This window comes from Eriocheir sinensis, unplaced genomic scaffold (genome assembly GCF_024679095.1).
Source record: "Eriocheir sinensis breed Jianghai 21 unplaced genomic scaffold, ASM2467909v1 Scaffold8, whole genome shotgun sequence".
NCBI lineage: Eukaryota > Metazoa > Arthropoda > Malacostraca > Decapoda > Varunidae > Eriocheir > Eriocheir sinensis.
In genome coordinates, this window is record NW_026112164.1 from 1,411,041 (window position 1) to 1,429,976 (window position 18,936).

At 46.2% G+C, this 18,936-nt stretch overlaps 1 protein-coding gene across 6 annotated transcripts in view; it reads right to left on the reverse strand.

Annotated features, from left to right (window-relative positions):
- LOC126994466 (fat-like cadherin-related tumor suppressor homolog) overlaps nucleotides 1-18,936 on the reverse strand; it is a 74,743-nt gene that overhangs the window by 41,555 nt on the left and 14,252 nt on the right. For 5 of the 6 annotated variants that reach the window (XM_050853781.1, XM_050853778.1, XM_050853780.1 and 2 more), the window contains 11 exons: nucleotides 14,506-14,924; nucleotides 13,796-14,066; nucleotides 12,356-13,047; nucleotides 11,908-12,057; nucleotides 11,514-11,725; nucleotides 11,231-11,412; nucleotides 9,659-9,682; nucleotides 3,533-3,744; nucleotides 3,094-3,307; nucleotides 2,306-2,500; nucleotides 1,306-1,444 (listed from right to left, as the gene is read on the reverse strand). In XM_050853781.1, the coding sequence (XP_050709738.1) occupies nucleotides 1,306-1,444; nucleotides 2,306-2,500; nucleotides 3,094-3,307; nucleotides 3,533-3,744; nucleotides 9,659-9,682; nucleotides 11,231-11,412; nucleotides 11,514-11,725; nucleotides 11,908-12,057; nucleotides 12,356-13,047; nucleotides 13,796-14,066; nucleotides 14,506-14,924 (2,710 nt within the window). The remainder of the gene's footprint in view (nucleotides 1-1,305; nucleotides 1,445-2,305; nucleotides 2,501-3,093; nucleotides 3,308-3,532; nucleotides 3,745-9,658; nucleotides 9,683-11,230; nucleotides 11,413-11,513; nucleotides 11,726-11,907; nucleotides 12,058-12,355; nucleotides 13,048-13,795; nucleotides 14,067-14,505; nucleotides 14,925-18,936) is intronic. The other variant, XM_050853779.1, reaches the window with a different exon arrangement.

The window sequence follows — 18,936 nt, forward strand, 5'->3', positions numbered from 1 at the left end:
GTAAGATTTGTAAAGAGTGCGATTAAACCTGAGGAGTATAAACAGACACTGAGGTTGTACGGCACTGTTTGGTAGGAATAGGATATATGATAGGTATTGCAATGTTGTAGTTTTTATTTATTTATTTATTTTTTTTACGTCTACGCCTATAGCGCCGGTAGGCTTGCTTGAGGGGCCTGGATGGTGTTCGGCCCCAGCCCGTCATGGCGTAGGCAAGTGTTTATAGTGGCGCCATCTTCTCTTGGCTCATGCTGCCCCCCGGAACTCCTTCTTGATTCACTTGGACGGTTTCCTCTAGAGTCTGGGTTGATGGGTGGTCTTCAGGACAGCATGTGGGTAGTTTTAAGCCATTCGGCGGTGACTGAAAAATCCCAGGTGGTAGCGTGGGGATTCGAACTCGCGTCGTCCATCACGCGGTGAATGTGGGCCCAGCACGCTACTACTCAGCCACCGCCTACCCAAAGATAGTGCTCATTTCCTGCTATAATGCCTAGGTAAGGTCTGGGTGTTTGTGGCTGACTGGGCTACTTGAGGGCTTTGCTGGCGTTGCCTATTATACTACATGCTGTCTACCTATCAGTGCCTTACAAGGGGAGATGGTGGGAGAGAACAATATGAAAACTTGAAGATAGCTGATTGTCTTGGGCCTCCTTAAAATCTGCCACACTGAGAAGAAGAAGTATACCCCTTGCTATCTTTTATTACTGTTTTCATGTTGACTGCTCTTGTGAAAACTTAAAGGTAACTGACTGCATGACTCTTTAAAGGATGCCATATTGATATTTCTCTCGCTGTCTTTTATATTTATTTTCATGCTGACTGACTGGTGTGATAACCTTAACCCGTCCGCTGAGATTGGCACGGATTTGGCCTTCACTGGTAGCCTGTTAACATACAGTCCCAGGTCTTTCTCTGTCTCTGTGGTGGATAGTGGAGTGTTCCCATGTGGTATAAAATCGTGCAATTCACTACATTTATTACCAGAAAAACATGAACCACGTCAAAAATTCGTTGGTTGGGTGAAACGGTAAATTGTCGATAATTGAGTGTTTTCAACCTCTTTGGACTCTGCCACAGTGATATTTCCCTTGCTGTCCTTTATCACTGCTTTCATGCCAACTGACTGGTGTGAAAACCTTAAGATAAAAGACTTTCGGTTGACCTGGACTGTCTCATATATCGTAAAAAATATGACGTTAATGTTAGCGGCTTCATAAATTGCCATCACAGCCTCAAAAACTGCCATCACAGCCTTAAACACGGCCATCACAGCCTTTGTACCCAAAGACCATACTAAAAGGTTACCTCGGCGCGTGGTGGTTGGAGGCCAGCCCCGAGACGTGCAGGCCGGTGAAGGCCGCGTGCACCCCGTCACTCACAGACAGGTTCAGGGTGAGGGAGGCCACGTCCTTGAGCTTGTGTGGGGCCGTCACCGTCAACACACCTGGGGAAAAAGATCCACCTTTCAATAGTTAAAATTCACCATTCTCAAGCCAACACATTCCATCTCCTCTTCCTGCACCACTCTGGTCACTGCAGGAGCAAACAATCGTGCCTTCAACCCTTCATCAAAACAACAGCTTTTCTTTCCAACACGTATCCCTGAAAATGTCTAAAATTTTTCCTCAAAACTTCAAGCTTCCTTAACCCTTAAGCGACGGGCATTGTTTTCACTAAATGGTCTTTGGATACGGGTAAAAACAGCTGCTATTTTGTTGTTGTTTATTCACATTGTATGAAGCGTCTTAACTCCCTGAAGACAGCGGTGAAATCCAAATTGCGATACGTTGTGTAATAGTCACGCTGGAGCACTTGCTGGGCTAGAGTGCAGCACAGATAATGAAATAACACCATCACTCTCTAGGTCACTCTCACTACTGCATGCTTTCACTATTTTTTCTTTATTTACATCTTATAGTGCAATTAAGCACAAGTATGTCGATGAGCGGGCAACGGCCTGCTTGTCGCTACTCACAATGTTTTCGTCACTGTTATCCTTGTACTCAGAATGATCTTCACTCTCTATCCTGTCCTGTGTTTCCCAGTGTTTTCTTATCTTACGGTTCCAGGGCTGCTCAGTGAGGACTAATGATCTTATTTCAAATCTACGAGGGTCAGATAATTATGCTGGCAGACACCTCGGCAAGTCACAGAATTTGATCTAAACATTCAAATTAGTGGCGCGAAAGAGTCTGATTAAATGAATGATGGCCGTCTGTGCGGACCGAGCCGGGTTTGATTAAATAAACGATGGCCATTGTTGAAGGTTTAAGTCTAGTCATCTATACGTGTACATGAACCTTACCAGTCAGCTGATCCATTTTGAAGATGGCGTCTCGGTCTCCCGAGTGAATGGCATAACTGAGCGGCGTGACCTGACCAGCGTCTGGGTCAGTGGCAGACACCGAAGTGACCACATGGCCGGGCTGGGCCTCGGCCGACACGCGGCAGGAGTAGCTGTCCTGGCGCCACGCTGGAGGGTTGTCGTTGAAGTCTACAACTGTAGGCAAAGAAAACATCTGGCCAGGCTTAACAAAACACGACTATAGATGTGGTCTGACGCTTCCATCCCTCACATCAACTATTTCCAAAGGCCAAAATGGAGCTTAGTCGGTTTCCTAGGAGTGTTTTTTCAGGTTCGAGGTACAGAAAAAGGGTCAAACTATTATCGGGGTCATAAAACTACCCATGGAAATAACTACAACTCCTGTGCAAGCCTAGTCAAATATGAGCGCTTGGGTGCTGCAATGTTTAAGAATATGACCCTAGATATACTGTACTTACTTTTGTCCACTTGTTCTGCCCCCTCCTACATGCGTGTCCTGCCCAGAGTTGGCAGGATTTTAATCAAATATTTATAATCGAAAAAAAAAATGGTTTACTATATTCACATTTTTTTCTATTACTTAATTTACCGTCTGGATGCATTCCGAGGTTGAGAACCCACTCTAAAAACCAGCTGGTGTGGGAATATACCTTCTTTGTCAGCCATAACGTTCAGTACCTCAAGCATATGGAAACTTCATGCATACAACTTGCCTTTGGCCCAATTAATCTGGCTATATAAGTGTTTACTGTCTACATGTAATTTACCGTCAATAACCACTGTGGCGGTGGAGGAGAGCTGGGGTATGCCTGAGTCCGTGGCCAGCACAGTCAGCACGTGTTGAGCCTCAGTCTCTGCATCCAGCTCCTTGGTGAGTGTGACGGCACCGTCCAGGGCACGCACCTCAAAGCTGCCACACTCCATGACACACGAGTAGCGCACTGAACCGCCCGGCCCCGTGTCCACGTCACTTGCCGAGACCTGTACAAGGCAGAGGGTGAAGGTGTCTCGACAATGCAAAAAGAATTCAAACTCTTGATTTTTCGATCAGCTTATCAAACTTATGCATAAGATCCATTTTTGATTGATTAACAATGAAATGTTACTAGGTAGTGAATGGGAATCAATATTTAAAAAAGAGTTTATGGTCAAATTTTCATATTAAAAAAAGTGGAAAAACCTGTAATATTTGCTGAAGTAATTTACCTGCAGCACCACGTGGCCCGGTGATGCAGCCTCCGACACGTCTCCCTTGAAGACGGAACGGCTGAACTCCGGCGGGTTGTCATTGACGTCCGTGACTGCGACTGTGACGTGGGTGTCCGTGTGGCCCCCGGTGAAGGGGTCCCGCGCCCGCACCGTCAGGTTGTGGCTGGCGGAGGCCTCGTAGTCCAGCAGGGCAGTGGTCTGGACGACGCCTGGACACAGGGTGACACCATTACCTTTGTGTGCTAAGACCAGTGAGGGAAGCAGTGCTGGACCAGTAAATGCCAACATACTCAGACTAAACACCTCACCAGTACCATATAAAAACTGTTTTATATAACAAGGTTCATGCAAGTGCATGGAGGGAAAAATGAAAAAAATGTGTTGGCAGGGATAATGAATGATGCAAGCACACACACACACACACACACACACACACACACACACACACACACACACACACACACACACACACACACATCTTATGAACATCATGAGAAATGTCTCTGTACATGTTTTCCAGTGATAAGTTGTCAAGGCAGGCAGGGAAACAGAAGGCAGCAACCACTTCATGTACTTATGATCAACAAAACTGGCAGACATTCTTTAAGTGTCATGTCAAAGTGTTAATGGTTCAATAATGTATCCAGAGTGCATAAGAACATAAGAACATAAGGAGTCTGCAAGAGGCCGGTTGGCCTATACAAGGCAGCTCCTGTACACTCAACCCCACCTTATCTCACCATCCATGGCTTTATCTAACCTCTTCTTGAATGTATCTATGGTATTGGCACCCACAACATGGCTCCCAAGCCTGTTCCATTCGTCCACCACTCTATTAGTGAACCAATTCTTGCCTATGTCTTTGTTGAATCTGAATTTGTCTAACTTAAATCCATTGACACGCGTCCTACCTGGCTCTTTTACTATCAAAATCTTATTGACATCCCCTTTATTAAAGCCCTTCATCCATTTATAAACTTCGATCAAGTCTCCTCGCAACCTTCGCCTTTCTAGAGAGTGTAGATTTAAATGCTTCAGCCTGTCTTCATAAGGCAAGTTTCTCACCCCCTGAATCATCTTTGTCATACTCCTCTGTACAGATTCTAACATCTTGATATCCATTCTATAGTAGGGGGACCAGAACTGAACTGCATAATCGAGATGAGGTCTAACTAGTGCTAAGTAAAGTTTGAGGATGACTTCAGCGCTCCTATTGCTTACGCTCCTTGAGATGAAACCCAGTACTCTGTCGGGCCGATTTTTAGCCTGAATGCATTGAGCCCTAGGAGGGAGGTCTGCGCTCACTAGGACTCCTAAGTCTCTCTCACGCCCAGACCTGCTTAGAGGAGTGTCATTTAAGGAGTAATTGTGTGAGCGGTTATTCCTACCTACACTCAAAATGCTTCACTTCCCGACATTGAATTCCATCTGCCACTTCACTGCCCAATCATATAGTCTGTCAAGCTCATCCTGGAGAACGGTAGCGTCCCTGTCTGATTGGATTACTCTACCGATCTTGGTATCATCTGCGAACTTACTGACATCACTACTAATTCTTGTGTCCAAGTCATTGATGTAAATAATAAAAAGCAGAGGACCCAGCACCGACCCTTGAGGGACTCCACTCGTAACACTGCCCCATTCAGATTTTTTACCATTGATTTGCACTCTTTGGTTCCTACCACTAAGCCACGCCCTGATCCAGTCCAAAACTTTCCCATCTACGCCGTGAGCCTGTAATTTTAGTAATAGCCGGTGATGAGGAACTTTGTCGAACGCTTTACTGAAATCTAGATATAATATGTCATAGTTTTCATCTCGGTCAACCGCCTCGATTACTTTAGTGTAGAAGGACAACAGGTTAGTAAGGCAAGACCTACCCTTTGTAAACCCATGCTGTGAATCATGAATTAAATTATGCTTTTCTAGATGGTCCCGAATTCTCCCGGCTATAATTGACTCCAACATCTTTCCTACAACTGATGCTAAGCTAATTGGGCGATAATTTGAGGTGGCTGACTAGTCTCCCTTTTTGAAAATCGGCGTCACATTAGCTACTTTCCATTGACTGGGCACATATCCAAAATTTACTGACATCTTAAAGATATCAGTAAGAGGGCCACTAAAGACTTCCTTGCACTCTTTCAGAACCCTTGGGAATACTTCGTCTGGGCCCGGCGATTTGTTTTTCTTCAACCTACCAATCTCATCCTGGACTACTTGCCTAGTGATGATCACATCCCTCAACTTGTCGCTCTCTTCGCCCTCATATACCTGAACTCTCTCCGGAATGGTTGTTAGATTTTCCTGCGTGAAAACTGAGAGGAAAAAGTCATTCATCATTTGGCTCATATCTTCTCCATTCTCAACGAACTCTCCCGTGTTTGTTTTCAACGGTCCAATTCTGTCCCTTGTTTTCGTTCTGTACAATCTGAAGAAGCCCTTGGGATCGCTCTTGGCCTCGTTGGCTACCCTAATCTCATAATTTCTTTTTGCTAGGCGGGTGTTCTTCTTCACCGACCTGGCTAGCTCAACATACCTACCCCTGAGGTGAATTTCTCCGTTCTTTATTTTCCTATAAATTCTTCTCTTCAAGCCTATCTCATGCTTGAGTCTGCGGGTAATCCATTTGGGGTCGTTATTTTCTTTCCTACGTGCTTGGTAAGGGATATGCTGTCTCTGACCCTCTGCAATTACTCTAACTAAATTATTGTAGGTCATTTCTACATGGTTCCCCTGTCTTTCCGGTTCCAGCCCTGAGATCTGTCCCTCATCCAGCCCTAGGGTTCCCCGATTTACCTCCTTAAGGTGTCTTCTGAGCCCCTCATAATCAGCTCTTCTAAAGTCAGCCGACTCTAAATTTTATACAAAGTTATATTTATGAGTCCCTGCAAACACCCAAGGAAACCTGCGCATGTGTTAGTTCTTATTAGAGTTAAGTTTTAGTCCGGAACCAATTCCCCGCTGGAGCCACTCCTCCTGGCAGTGTGTTGCACCCGCAGCCACGGCCACGGACAGGCTCCTGAGCCAAGGCGGATTTTTAATATAAAGACTAGAGATTCTTTACAGAAATCCCAATTACACATAGTAATAATCGGATGTGTGTATATATATATATATATATATATATATATATATATATATATATATATATATATATATATATATATATATATATATATATATATATATATATATATATATATATACACGTAGATATACAGTCAAACCTCGGTATACGAGTGGCTTAGTTTACGAGTGTTTTGATTTACGAGCAATAAAACCCCACAAAAATGCCTTGCTTTACGATCGGTGACTTGGAATACGAGCATCCTGTTTGTCCTTTTTTTTTTTTGTGTGTGTGTGTGTGTCCACCCCACGGATGGGGACACGGGCTATATGGAGGCCGTGGTCAAGCGCGTACGTCCCTTCGAGGAGATACCACAAAGGCCGGGCACAAACCCTTGCCGGGTGACGGCTCATGAAGGGGAGGGGAGGATGCCGATAGACCGACTCTATCGACTTACGTCAGCCTAACCGACCAAGTCGGTCTTTCGACGAGGACTGGCGTGTCTCTTTGTACAAGTCGAAGACGTTAGCGTGGGTTCCCTTTGTTCGCTGCTAGACGAGAGTGCTCAGAGCAGAAAACAATAGGAACAGAACCTCAGTTAGGGCTGCCACCTTGATCTAAAACAAATAAGAAACGCAGCATCCCATCCTCCAATACAGAACGAATCCATATTTTAAGGAACTGATGGCAACCCTAAAATTAATCTGGCCTGTCATGACTGATAGCCGCTGCCCGCTGCTAATGAAGGCAAGAGGAAGGGGGGAGAGACATTACGACGCGTATTTTACACGTATTTCAGGACGACCCTTGACAAACATAATTTTATGGACTGGTTTTGTGGTTCACCGAAAAATGCGCTCACTTCCTTTTTAAAATACTGAATTTTATCTGCTTAACCATTCAGACAGGCAAATACGGAACAAATGGCGTTTCGTATTTTAAGTAATGGGTGGCAAGTTTGCAACCTTAAGGTGTCATCTGGCAATACATGGCCTTCTTGAACGACCCCCCATTCTTGAGACTGTTGTTCACCTTCCACCCGTAGTCCCGTAATCCGCCAGAGCGGTCTATCTTGTCCATATGATTGGATGAACCAACACTATTTCTCATTTTGTCACTCATCAAGGACAACACGTTAATTTAGTCACAGTTACGGGATCTACAGTTCATTAGGAGTATTTCAGTAGCTAGTTAGCATTATTGTATGCGATGGAGTTTCTTAAAACGTCCTTTTTCTCTACAAAATATTGACAAATAGCATCGTTTCAATTTCTTGTTTCGAACGATGACGATGATGTTTTCATACCGCTAAGTTCTTACTTATCATACAGTGATGCTTTAAAATGGTTTGTGGTACAAGAGTAACATAACAGTAACCTCATGAACTCTATGTCCACCCCCACCTAGCAGGGTTACCCATAGGAAGCTCAGGAAATGGCCATCGCCATAGGCCTATGGAGGTGCGGCCAGCAAGACAGTGGCCGTACCCAGCCCCGCCGCGGCTTGCGCAGGACCCCCGATTCTTGCCAAGAATTGGGGGGAATTCTTTAAAATCTGACACACCAAAACAGGAAACCCAAGAACTTCGCAAGAATTGGGGTTAATTCTTGCTTGGTCTAGTGTAATTCCTGACCGCCAGATGACGGCTCTAGTCTCACTCCGCGTTGTAAACTCGTAGAAATAGCATCCGTGCGCTCGTGTCATGTTTTCAGCACTACAGTGTGAGTTCTTTGTGCTTTAACAATGTCCCCCAGAAAGATGGTTAAAAGGCATGGTGCTGCAAAGAAAACAGGAACGGTGGCTACTATGCTCGCAACAGGAACGGAGGGCGAGCCTCGGCATATTGCATGCCCTCCTGGACGTGACAGACTCCCGTTCACACTCCATCTCGGACGATACGTCGGGTTAGCTTCACGTTGGTGGTCGCAAAGTCACTTACAACAAGTCAAGTCACTCTGCCTTCAAAACTGCGACCAGTACGCGCAGCGGCGGTTTGGGGCGGAGCAGCGGGATGACGTCACTTGATTCCAAATACCCGCCAGTTCACGAGTGACTAAAATTGCGGCCGGGTATGCACTTTGGATGGGCATGTTTGCCTTCTTTCACCGCGCGTTCAGGCAAGCCACTGACGAAAATATATGCCTTTTTATTATGCTATGCGTGACTGTAAATCCAATGCCTACAAACGGTGGTGTGGGGGGGGGGGGGGGGGGGGGGGATGTTGAAGTGTTTGATTTAAATTAATCCGCTTTCCTTCGTTTTCTCTAAATCCTATATTCTACATTCTCTGGTTTGGCACCAAGCAGCATATATATATATATATATATATATATATATATATATATATATATATATATATATATATATATATATATATATATATATATATATATATATATATATAAAAGCAGGGTGGGTGGGAGCAAACGCTGTGTGCGGCAAACAAGCGTCTGGCTGCCCGAAACACAGGCGGGTAAGCTGAGGAGTTTCTGATTGCAAGGGTTTGCACTTCATGGCGGGAACACATCAACCAGGAACATGATCAGGCATGTTTAGGACACACACTGCATCTAAATGAATCATAATCACTGATATTACAAGGCAATGATGAAGCACAAATGTGTAGCATGAAAGGAATCTCTCTCTCTCTCTCTCTCTCTCTCTCTCTCTCTCTCTCTCTCTCTCTCTCTCTCTCTCTCTCTCTCTCTCTCTCTCTCACCTTTTATTTGGTTATTATCAAATTTTCCTCCTACTGATGACAATTTTTTCTGTTCCTCAAATTATCCACATATTGGTGTTTAACTATTACTCCAGAAATACGCGGTCATGCTTTATAAGGCTTCTCGTGCAGTAATTTCTGAAAATTATGTACAAAGAAAAATTAAATCCATCCACCTCAACCATCCACCTCAGGCCCTTTAAACATAGGCCTGTGCTCCGCCCCTGGCCCGGCACACGACTCAGAGCTGTCACAGTGCCCGGGAGGAAAGCTTCGTCATAAATATTTACACTGAACAAGTAGGACAAAACGGGAAGATAAAACAAATACTTACATTCAAGATCCGCTGCATTGCCACCTGGGAAAGCAGACAAACCTTTCATGAAGCAAAGTACGGAGGTTCAGGGATGACAAAGAGATACATTTTTTTTTCATGATGTATGAGTAAGGACAAGCAGGTGGGTGAAGGGAAGATGCAAGGGTAATGGACATGTTACAGGAGGGAGGCAGTTGGGTGGTTTGTGTGTACTTAGATCTGGACGAGGCATTAGACAAAATACTACCACACAAGACTAATATGAAAGCTGGAGAATATATAAGGACTGACAGGGAGAATAGCAGAGTAGACAAAAGACTTTCTGAGAGACCGACAGATGAGGAAAGTAATCTAGGACAATATGTCAGGGTGGAGGGAAGGAATAAGTGGAGTTTCCCAGGGCACAGTGCTGGCACCCATTGTGTTAATGACATGGTGGAAGGGGTGGGCAGATATTCAAGCCTGTTTGGGATGATACAAAGATCACAAAATAAATGGAAGCTGAGGATTGTAAAAGACTGCGGGGTGATCATGACAGGATTTATCAGAGGAACCAGGAGTAGACGGTGAAATTTAATGAAGTTATTGGAAATGGGTGACTGTACTGAAAGGCTGCCATGGGATTACTCAATGAGAACTGACAATAAAAAAAAGGAGGAGGAGAAAGTCATGGAATAATTTGTCACCTGAAAGAAAGTTTGGAAAGTTTCGTTTAGTCCGCGCAACATCTGCGGTCATATGCCGGAGAGAGACAGAAGGAGAAGGAATTATAGGAGAAAGGAACAGATCCCAGGAGACGGGACACAACCCCCGGTTAATACCTGGTACCCATTCACTGCTGGGTGGACAGGGGCATAGGGTATCGGAAAAGCTGCCCAAATTTTTCCACTCCGCCCGGGAATCGAACCCAAGCTCTCTCAGTTGTGAGCCGAGTGCTAACCACTGCACCACGAAGCCCCCTGTCACCTGAAAGACACATTAACGAGAGACAGCCTTGGGAGCAGCTGAAAACACTGGACTGGCATTTCACTACACAGACTAAGAGATGATGAAGAAACTAAGCTGATCAGGTTGGAATATGTGGCAGTAGTACGGTCCCCACATAAAAATAAACATATAAACAAAAAACAACAACAACAAAAAAAAAAAAAAACAGCAATCACGTTTGTCCCTTCCCCATGGAGGAGGAAGAAAGCTTCTGTCAGTGGCAGATAATTTTGCAAGGTCACAGTTATTAGCAGCTGGGAAACTCGTGTTACTGGTTGCACTACTCATTGACACTCATGTTAAGGCCAATCACAATGAAGTGCTCCAAGGCATGGTGGAACAACTATGATTTATAAGAGTTAGCAAGTGTCCAACAGTTCTCACTCTGGACAGCTGGCACGCCGGGCCTCCCTCTGCTTCTCACCTTACCTACACACCTCTCAAGGTCAACATCAGTGAGGCAGCTCATGTGTTAGTAAGATTTCAGTGGTGGTGTAACTCTAAGATCAACAAGGCATGTGTCATCACTAATACTGGTGTGCTCTGGGCAAGGTGAGCCACTGCCACTAAAGGCCTTGCTGCTGCCTGCCATGGTGCCCCCACCTGTGGAATAGTCGAGGCCGAACAGCTCCTCAGTGTTGCCGGCCACAATGGTGTACGTGATGGGCTCCCCGGAAGGGCTGGCGGCCTCCACCCTTACAACGGGCGTGCCCTTGGCGGCGTTCTCTGGCACGGCTGCCTCGTACCGTGCGGCGGTGAACATTGGCCCTTCAGAAGACACCACCCTGGGGACCCGTGACGGGCAGGTTAACATCTTCAACACAAGAACAACCCTGAGGCTAACAGGCCTGACCCAAGGCAAGGTGGTCCTGGCTGCGTGACTCACCTTATGAGGACATGGGCCTGTGAGCTGAGGGGAGGCTTTCCCCCGTCGTAGGCAGCAACGGTGAGGCTGTAGGTCTTGTCGGCCGCCATCAGGGTCTGCTTCAGGGAAATTTCACCCGTCTTCTTATTCACGGCGAAGAGCTCACCGCTGCCTCGCACCAGCTCGTAGCGGACACTTCCGAACTCCCCAGAGTCAGCGTCTATTGCCTGCACCTGGAGACACAAGGGAAAGGGCTTGGTAATAGGACCATCTCATAATCAACAATTACATAACTTTGGGAGTCACTGCAAAGGTTCACTGCTTGATCATGGAGGAACCTACTACTTTATGGAGAGCACAAGTTATGCCCGGCATGTGTCTGACAAAAAAGATCTGCTTGAGCTCTTATGCTCACCTTAGTGACCACGTGGCTGCGCGGAGACACGGTGGACACCAGGGCGTGGAAGGGCTGGTTGAGGAACACCGGCTCGTTGTCATTCACGTCCATCACCGCCACGTGGACCAGCACATGGGCCACGTTTGCTGTGCCCTCAATGTCCTGCGCCTGAACCACAAGAGGATGAACAGCAGTAAGACAAAAGCAAATACAAGTAGATGCAACAGAGGTCTGAGGGCCAATGCATAAGATGAATGGGGAGAATGATCAATGTCCTCTGAGCCAAACAAGTTTCATGTTATTTAAGGTCCCATGCTGCAAGTCTTAAAATTTGCTGATTTCCAGGTAAGGGTTTATGATTAGTAAAAAACAAAAGATGATGATATTATAGTGCACTGAGTCTTGGTAATAACAGTCCAGTACAAGAACACTGAGGTCATAATAATTGCGCTGGCCCCGGACTCACTTCCACCACCAGCGTGTAGTGGTCCTCTGCCTCCCGGTCAAAGGACTTGCCGGTGGTCTTGATGACGCCAGCGGTCGGGTGGATTTCAAATTTAATGTTTGGGTTGAGAATTGAGTAGCGGACGTGATGGTTGAGCGGCTGACCCTTCACTCCCAGGGCAGCAACATTCATCTCCTTAGTGGAGTTCTCAATGACGTTGGCCCAGTACTGGTCCTGAGTGAAGACCAGAGTAGACAGCGGCGCTTCTTCAATTATAATCTCTGCTGTTGCCGTGGACGAGGCGGCCCCGTCGCTGGCCTGGAGGGTGAGGTTGTACTGAGGCTTGAGGCTGTACTGGTCCAGGACCTTGACACACTTGCTCACGTTGTCAAACACAAAGTTTTCTCTGTCGTCACCGGCAGCGATGGAATATGAAATATCGGTGATATCATTCACATCCACGTGGTGGCGTGGCTGCTCCTCCCGGTCCAGGCAGAACACCCTCACACCAGGGTAGGTTGGCAGGTAGAGGACGGCTGAGTAGTGGGTCTTGGGGAAGGCCACGGGGGCAGCCTTCACCTCCCTCACCGTGATGAAGACTGGGGCGGGCGCCACCCCCCCCCGCCGGGGGCTGCCCCCGTCCTTGGCCCACACACTCAGCCTCACCGTGGTGCCGGCCACTGTGTCCAGGCTGCCAGACACCCACACAGCTCCTGAAGGGTGTGGAGGATGAGGTACAGTTAGTGTTACTTGTCTTCAGGAGTGGTGGACAGCTAACATGTCTAGAAAAAAAAATTATCTCCTCAAAGTGAGTCTAAAAATGTAGGAAAACAGCATCAGGCATGGATATATGTGTGTGTGTGTGTGTGTGTGTGTGTGTGTGTGTGTGTGTGTGTGTATATATATATATATATATATATATAGATATATATATATATATATATATATATATATATATATATATATATATATATATATATATATATATATATATATTGCCCGATGCTGTTTTCCTACTTTCTTTTACTCACTTTTGACACACACACACACACACACACACACACACACACACACACACACACACACACACACACACACACACACACTGCAACAGAGATTTGCTATAAAGAGGATGAAAAACTGAAAATACTTTGTAATCTTAACAAAGGAGGAAAGAATAACGAAGAGTAAAGTCTGTGCAGCAGGACAACATAAAGGGCGAACCATTTATTCGGCAAATTTAGATGAACAGTAAAAACAAAGTATCACTTGGAGGCAGTGAGGGAAGAAACAGTGTGTGGCTGAACCCTTCCTGTGGCAGGCAGCATAAACCAGAATTGGGTGGTAATGTTCCTGGCTGCAGGAGGAACGTTGATTAGTGAGGGAATGGGACGTTTATCTCCCCGCGTGCCTGTATTCACTAAGCAGAGTGCCTTTAATTAAACAATCCCAAACGTTCACCTGTGTGTCGGTTGATTGAAAACAACTTTGTGATGTCCTTCTCCACGATGGTGTAGGTCACTCTGCCGTTGTAGCCTTGGTCACGGTCCCGGGCGGTCACCGTGAGCTGGCTGGGGCTGGCCTGGGCGTGGGCGTGGGCGGCCAGCACGGGGGCGCCGCGGCCGGCGGTCTGCAGGACGCTGCCGTGGTAGGAAAGTCGCTCCCACTCCGGCCACCAGTCGTTCTCGTCGAGGACCGTCACGCCCAGCCACGTGCTGCGGGACACCCCGGCCTGGGGGAGGGTTAGGGGGCGCGTCACCATGGCAGAACACCAGTGCTGAAACCCACTTTTTTATGTGCTGCCTGTAGCGCTCTTTACCGAAGTCGCTGAAGTTACGGTTGATTGAAGATCAGGACAGCATGTGGGTAATATCTTATCTGAGGCTGCGTTTATAAGGAGTGGCAGAAATGCTTCAGATAATATCGACATTAGTGGTGAAAAGAGAAGTCAAGTTTCCCTAGACTAGATATTCTAGATTCACAGACCATGAATTGCCTTTTTTTGGTAATGGCTTGACGTCTAGGCCTATACACATTTCTCTGGGCCAAACTACTCTGTCTAGATCTAGATCGCTGAGTACCTGTGATTTCTCCCCCTGAAAAGAATATCCTCCTTGTAATGAACATTTGTTGAGTGTTTTCCTCGCGTACCAGGCGGAGCAGGGACTCACCAGGTTGGTGGCCGTGATGGTCAGGTTGTACCAGGAGGTGGTTTCGTAGTCCAGGGGCGTGGCCACGCTGACTACCCCCGAGGCGGGGCTGATGACGAAGGCGCTGTGTTCATTCCCGCCCGTCAGCGAGTAGTGGAGGGCCGACGGTGAGGACGCCGTGACGCGCGCCAGGGCCGTGCCCACCGCCACCCACTCCCCGACCTCCTCCACGTGCGGCTTATTGCCCTGCCAGGAGGGCGGCGAGCTCTGAGAGGCGGTCACCATGACCCGGACCGGCACCGAGGCGGCGCGGGCCTGCGCGGCGTGGTCCGTGGCCCTCACCAGCAGCAGGTACTCCGGGGGCTGGGCCTCGGCCAGGGTTCGGGTGAGGCTGATCACGCCGAGGGCAGTGTCCATGTTGAAGATTCCTCCAGCATTACCTGAGGGACAGGGAAAAGCAACGAATAACCCCGAGTGCAGGGAAACAAACAAACACATAGGACCAATTACGGTTAGCAGTATCTACCTCATCATGTCTTCACTCATTTGGTAATCTGTCGCTCACGAGGTGGGCAAAACTTTTGAGGACACTGAACAGCCAAGCTCCTGTTTCTGTCTTCAGAATCAGTACATCGCTCTTCCTCACCCGCTCACCCAAACCACCTGTCTACCTTGAGCAGCTCACCCAAACATGTCTCGGCAGCACTCATCCATACCTTCCACTATCACGCACTTACTGTTACCATAATACCTACTCCATCATCCTTCAACTGTTCCGCGCAGCTTCCTCGAATACAACCTTAAGTACATCATTCACACTTCTCCATTCTACATTCTCATTCGTATCTTCCAATATGAAACACTCGTTCACCATTTAACTCATTATTCTCTCAATGTTTCCATGTAGGTTTCCCTAAAACAACTAAATTTTTCTCTCTTTCCTCGCATATCAACCATTCCATTTACACTCAAAACGGCACTCAATCATTCCTGTTCCCTGCTCCATTCAACACGATGGGCCGCAGACGCTTCCCTGCTCATTAGAATTAGACTGATCTCCCTTCTGGATAGTGTTGATGAGGCGAAAGTGTCGTAGAAGATCAACCTTTGACGCATGCTGGTTAGGGTAAATGCCCCTATCAGCACTCTTTATGCGCGGGAAGTTAATTTCTAATACAAAAACTCAGCATTTAGTCGTTAATCGCACTTCACCGCAGAGTGGGCAGGGCATTTAGCCGGAGACGCTGCCCCGCCGGGTTTGGGCTCCCTCCCGCAGCGGAAGCAAAGTGGCCAGAAAAATAGAGCTCAGTGCAGGGTGAAGTATATAAGTGTACGCAGTGAAGTAACCAAGAGTGCGTCGGGAAGTATCTAAGGTTGGTGTTATAAGACACTTTCGCTTCTCACATCAACTATTTCTGAAGGTCAAAGAGGGGATCAATTGGGTTCTATTGAGTGTTTTCTAAAGTTCACGGCACAGATGAAGGGTCAAACTACCACCAGGGCCATTAAACTACACCTGGAAATGTCCTAAACTCATACGAAAGCCTTGTCAAATATGTGTACTTGGGCGACGAAATGTTTTAAAATATAACCCCAAGTGTCAAGAAGTACCAAGGAGGACCTAAGCAGCGATACAAAGCGGAACAGCTCAAAAGAAGAAGGTAACAGGCAAGGTGGCTCGTTACTGCGGTGCTCATTCCCAGCGAAGCTTCAGTCTGCCCAAACCTACTCGTACGCGCTGAACACACTCCCTTGGCATATTCTTCGCCGACATTGCAGACAGCCTATTACTGTAGTCTTATTCTTACTCTCACCCCTATGAACTGAATCACATACGATTTAGATCAACGAGGGAAAAAAAAACACTCTTGTTATACCAGAGACTTGACATCACTTACCCGACACATCCTTGACTCATCCAGTGAGTACCAATAACTTGTGCAGAGGTTACGCCACTATTCCATCTATCTTCAAGCTCACAAGGGATCCATATAAACTATTGTCCTTCCTGAAGTGATTGCTGCGCCCATCTACCACACACAAAGCCATATTAACCCCAAAAAATCGAGATACTACACGGGCACTCTCCCTCTCCACGGCCACAAGCAGACTCCTCTCAAGTTCTCAATAGGGGTGGGCAGGTACCGGTACCAGCTATACGGTACGGTACCGGTACCAGACTGCTCGGTACCGGTACCGATACAGACCAGTCGCTCATGATGGCCCTCATTTCCATAGCTGGGCGTTATCGCGATAAGTTATCGCGATACTTTATCGCTGATAACAAAATCGGGTTATCGGCCATCCGCTACTTATTTAAATATATATCGGTATCTTCGTTACTTTTGAAACCAAACCAGCGATAATCGCTACTTTTTTCCGCCTCTCAGAAAAGAAAAAAAAATGTCTCCCTACTGCGCATGCGTGGCCCAGTGTTGTATGAAAACACTTCGGGGTATGAAATATCTTCGGTGAAGAGATTTCATACTTAGATCATCAACATTAAAATACTAGGTTATTTTTTTTTGTTACTCAAAAATCAATATATCAAAGAGAAAAATCATTTAACTTTGCCCCCAAAATGATTATTCATTGCCTCAAATTTGATATTCCATATTCGTTTGTGAGCATGCCATGGTACTAAAGGTACCCGGTGTTGTGTTATTTGGTGTTCCATTGTCAAAAACTGGCGCTTTTGTTAACAAACACTGGTCTCTCGTTAACTGCGCATGCTCAGACCAGTAAGCGTAGCCCTGTACAGTCTCACAAAGCTTTTTAACACATAAAGAGTTGCTGGAAGGCTGAATCAGACATACAGTACCACCATCCTCACTGCTTCAAGAGCGACACTCTGTACATATGAATACAACCCGTACAGAGTGTCGTTCTAGAAACAGCGGGGATGGTGGTAGTGGTACTGTATGTCTGATTCAGCCTTCCAGCAACTCTTAATTACGGTTAAAAAGCTTTGTGAGAGTGTACAGGTCTACGCTTGCTGGTCTGAGCATGCACAGTTCACGAGAGACCAGTGTTTATAAACAAAAGCGCCAGCTGTGACGGTGGGGACGCCAAATAACACAACACAGGCTCAGGCGTTTCTAGTATTACCGTCCATAGGTACGTGTCAACGTGTGGTTTTCAGGTTTTGTAAGTTTTCTAAAATACAGATAATGAAAATTTTAATTCATCTCTGTTTTTCTATCTGAAATATCAATATAATATCGTTTTCGCCTATCGGACTTATCGCTAGGTAGTATCGGAATTATGGATTTATATCGGGTATCGGTTATCGGTTATCGCCTATATTTGTGTCTCCAGTTAACGAATATCGGTTATCAACGATAAGGTTTTTCATTATCAGTTATCGGTTATCGGGAATAAGGTTTTCTGTTATCGTGCCCAGCTATGCTCATTTCTTCCTCACACGAGTGAGAGGCTGAGACGGAGTGCCTGAGTGGATATCTCGGTGATATGGATATTCTCTCTCTCTCTCTCTCTCTCTCTCTCTCTCTCTCTCTCTCTCTCTCTCTCTCTCTCTCTCTCTCTCTCTCTCTCTCTCTCTCTCTCTCTCTCTCTCTCCCCCTGAATGAAGTAAATATTATTCTTTTCGATAAAGAAATAAGCATATATATATAGTTATTATGGATGGACTCATAGTTTAATATCAATAACAGTATATATATTAGCAAACCTTTAAAAAAAGAATCGGATATGAAGAATTATCTAAGAGATAAGTTAATAAAATACTGGAGGCGGGCGGGAGGATGGAAACAAGGCAGGACAAAATGGCGGGAAGACGGACATGCAGCGACTCGCACAGCCAGGCCCACAACTCCACAGCCAAGCATGGCGGGCGAGCGTGTCACTATAAGCGCCGGCATTGGGAATTCAACCGGTACTATAGTCTGTTCACTTAAGCTAAATTCCTGGCGCCTAGGCAGGTTAGTAAGCTTGCAGCTGATTGGCTGCTCCGCTCTCCCGCTAACACTCATGTCGGACCACATCTTGCATGCTCGAGTGAGACATGTTTCTTTATTATATGCCATAGCTCAACTCATAGACGAGCTAGCCAGTTTTGCTTGACACCATCAGACTCAGCAGTGACTGTAGAATCAAGATGTATTTTAAAAACTCGACAAAACAAATACGAAAATGGTATTACGATGAGTTGAACCGTGAAGATGTTAAAAAAATGTTTATAACATGTTTTACTTATACTCACTGTTTTCAACAGTTGTTCATTGACTGCAGAAATATATTATTACATGACGTAGGAAAATTTCTCGTGAACACGATAGTGTGATCAGAATGCAGTTAAAGCTCTACGTATTGAAAACACAGAGTTATTTATAGCAACATTTCACTCGCCCCAACCATCACGGCGCTCGAGACACCCTGTATGATGATGTTAAAAAAATGAGTGTCGCGCGCGCCATGATGGTTGGGGCGAGT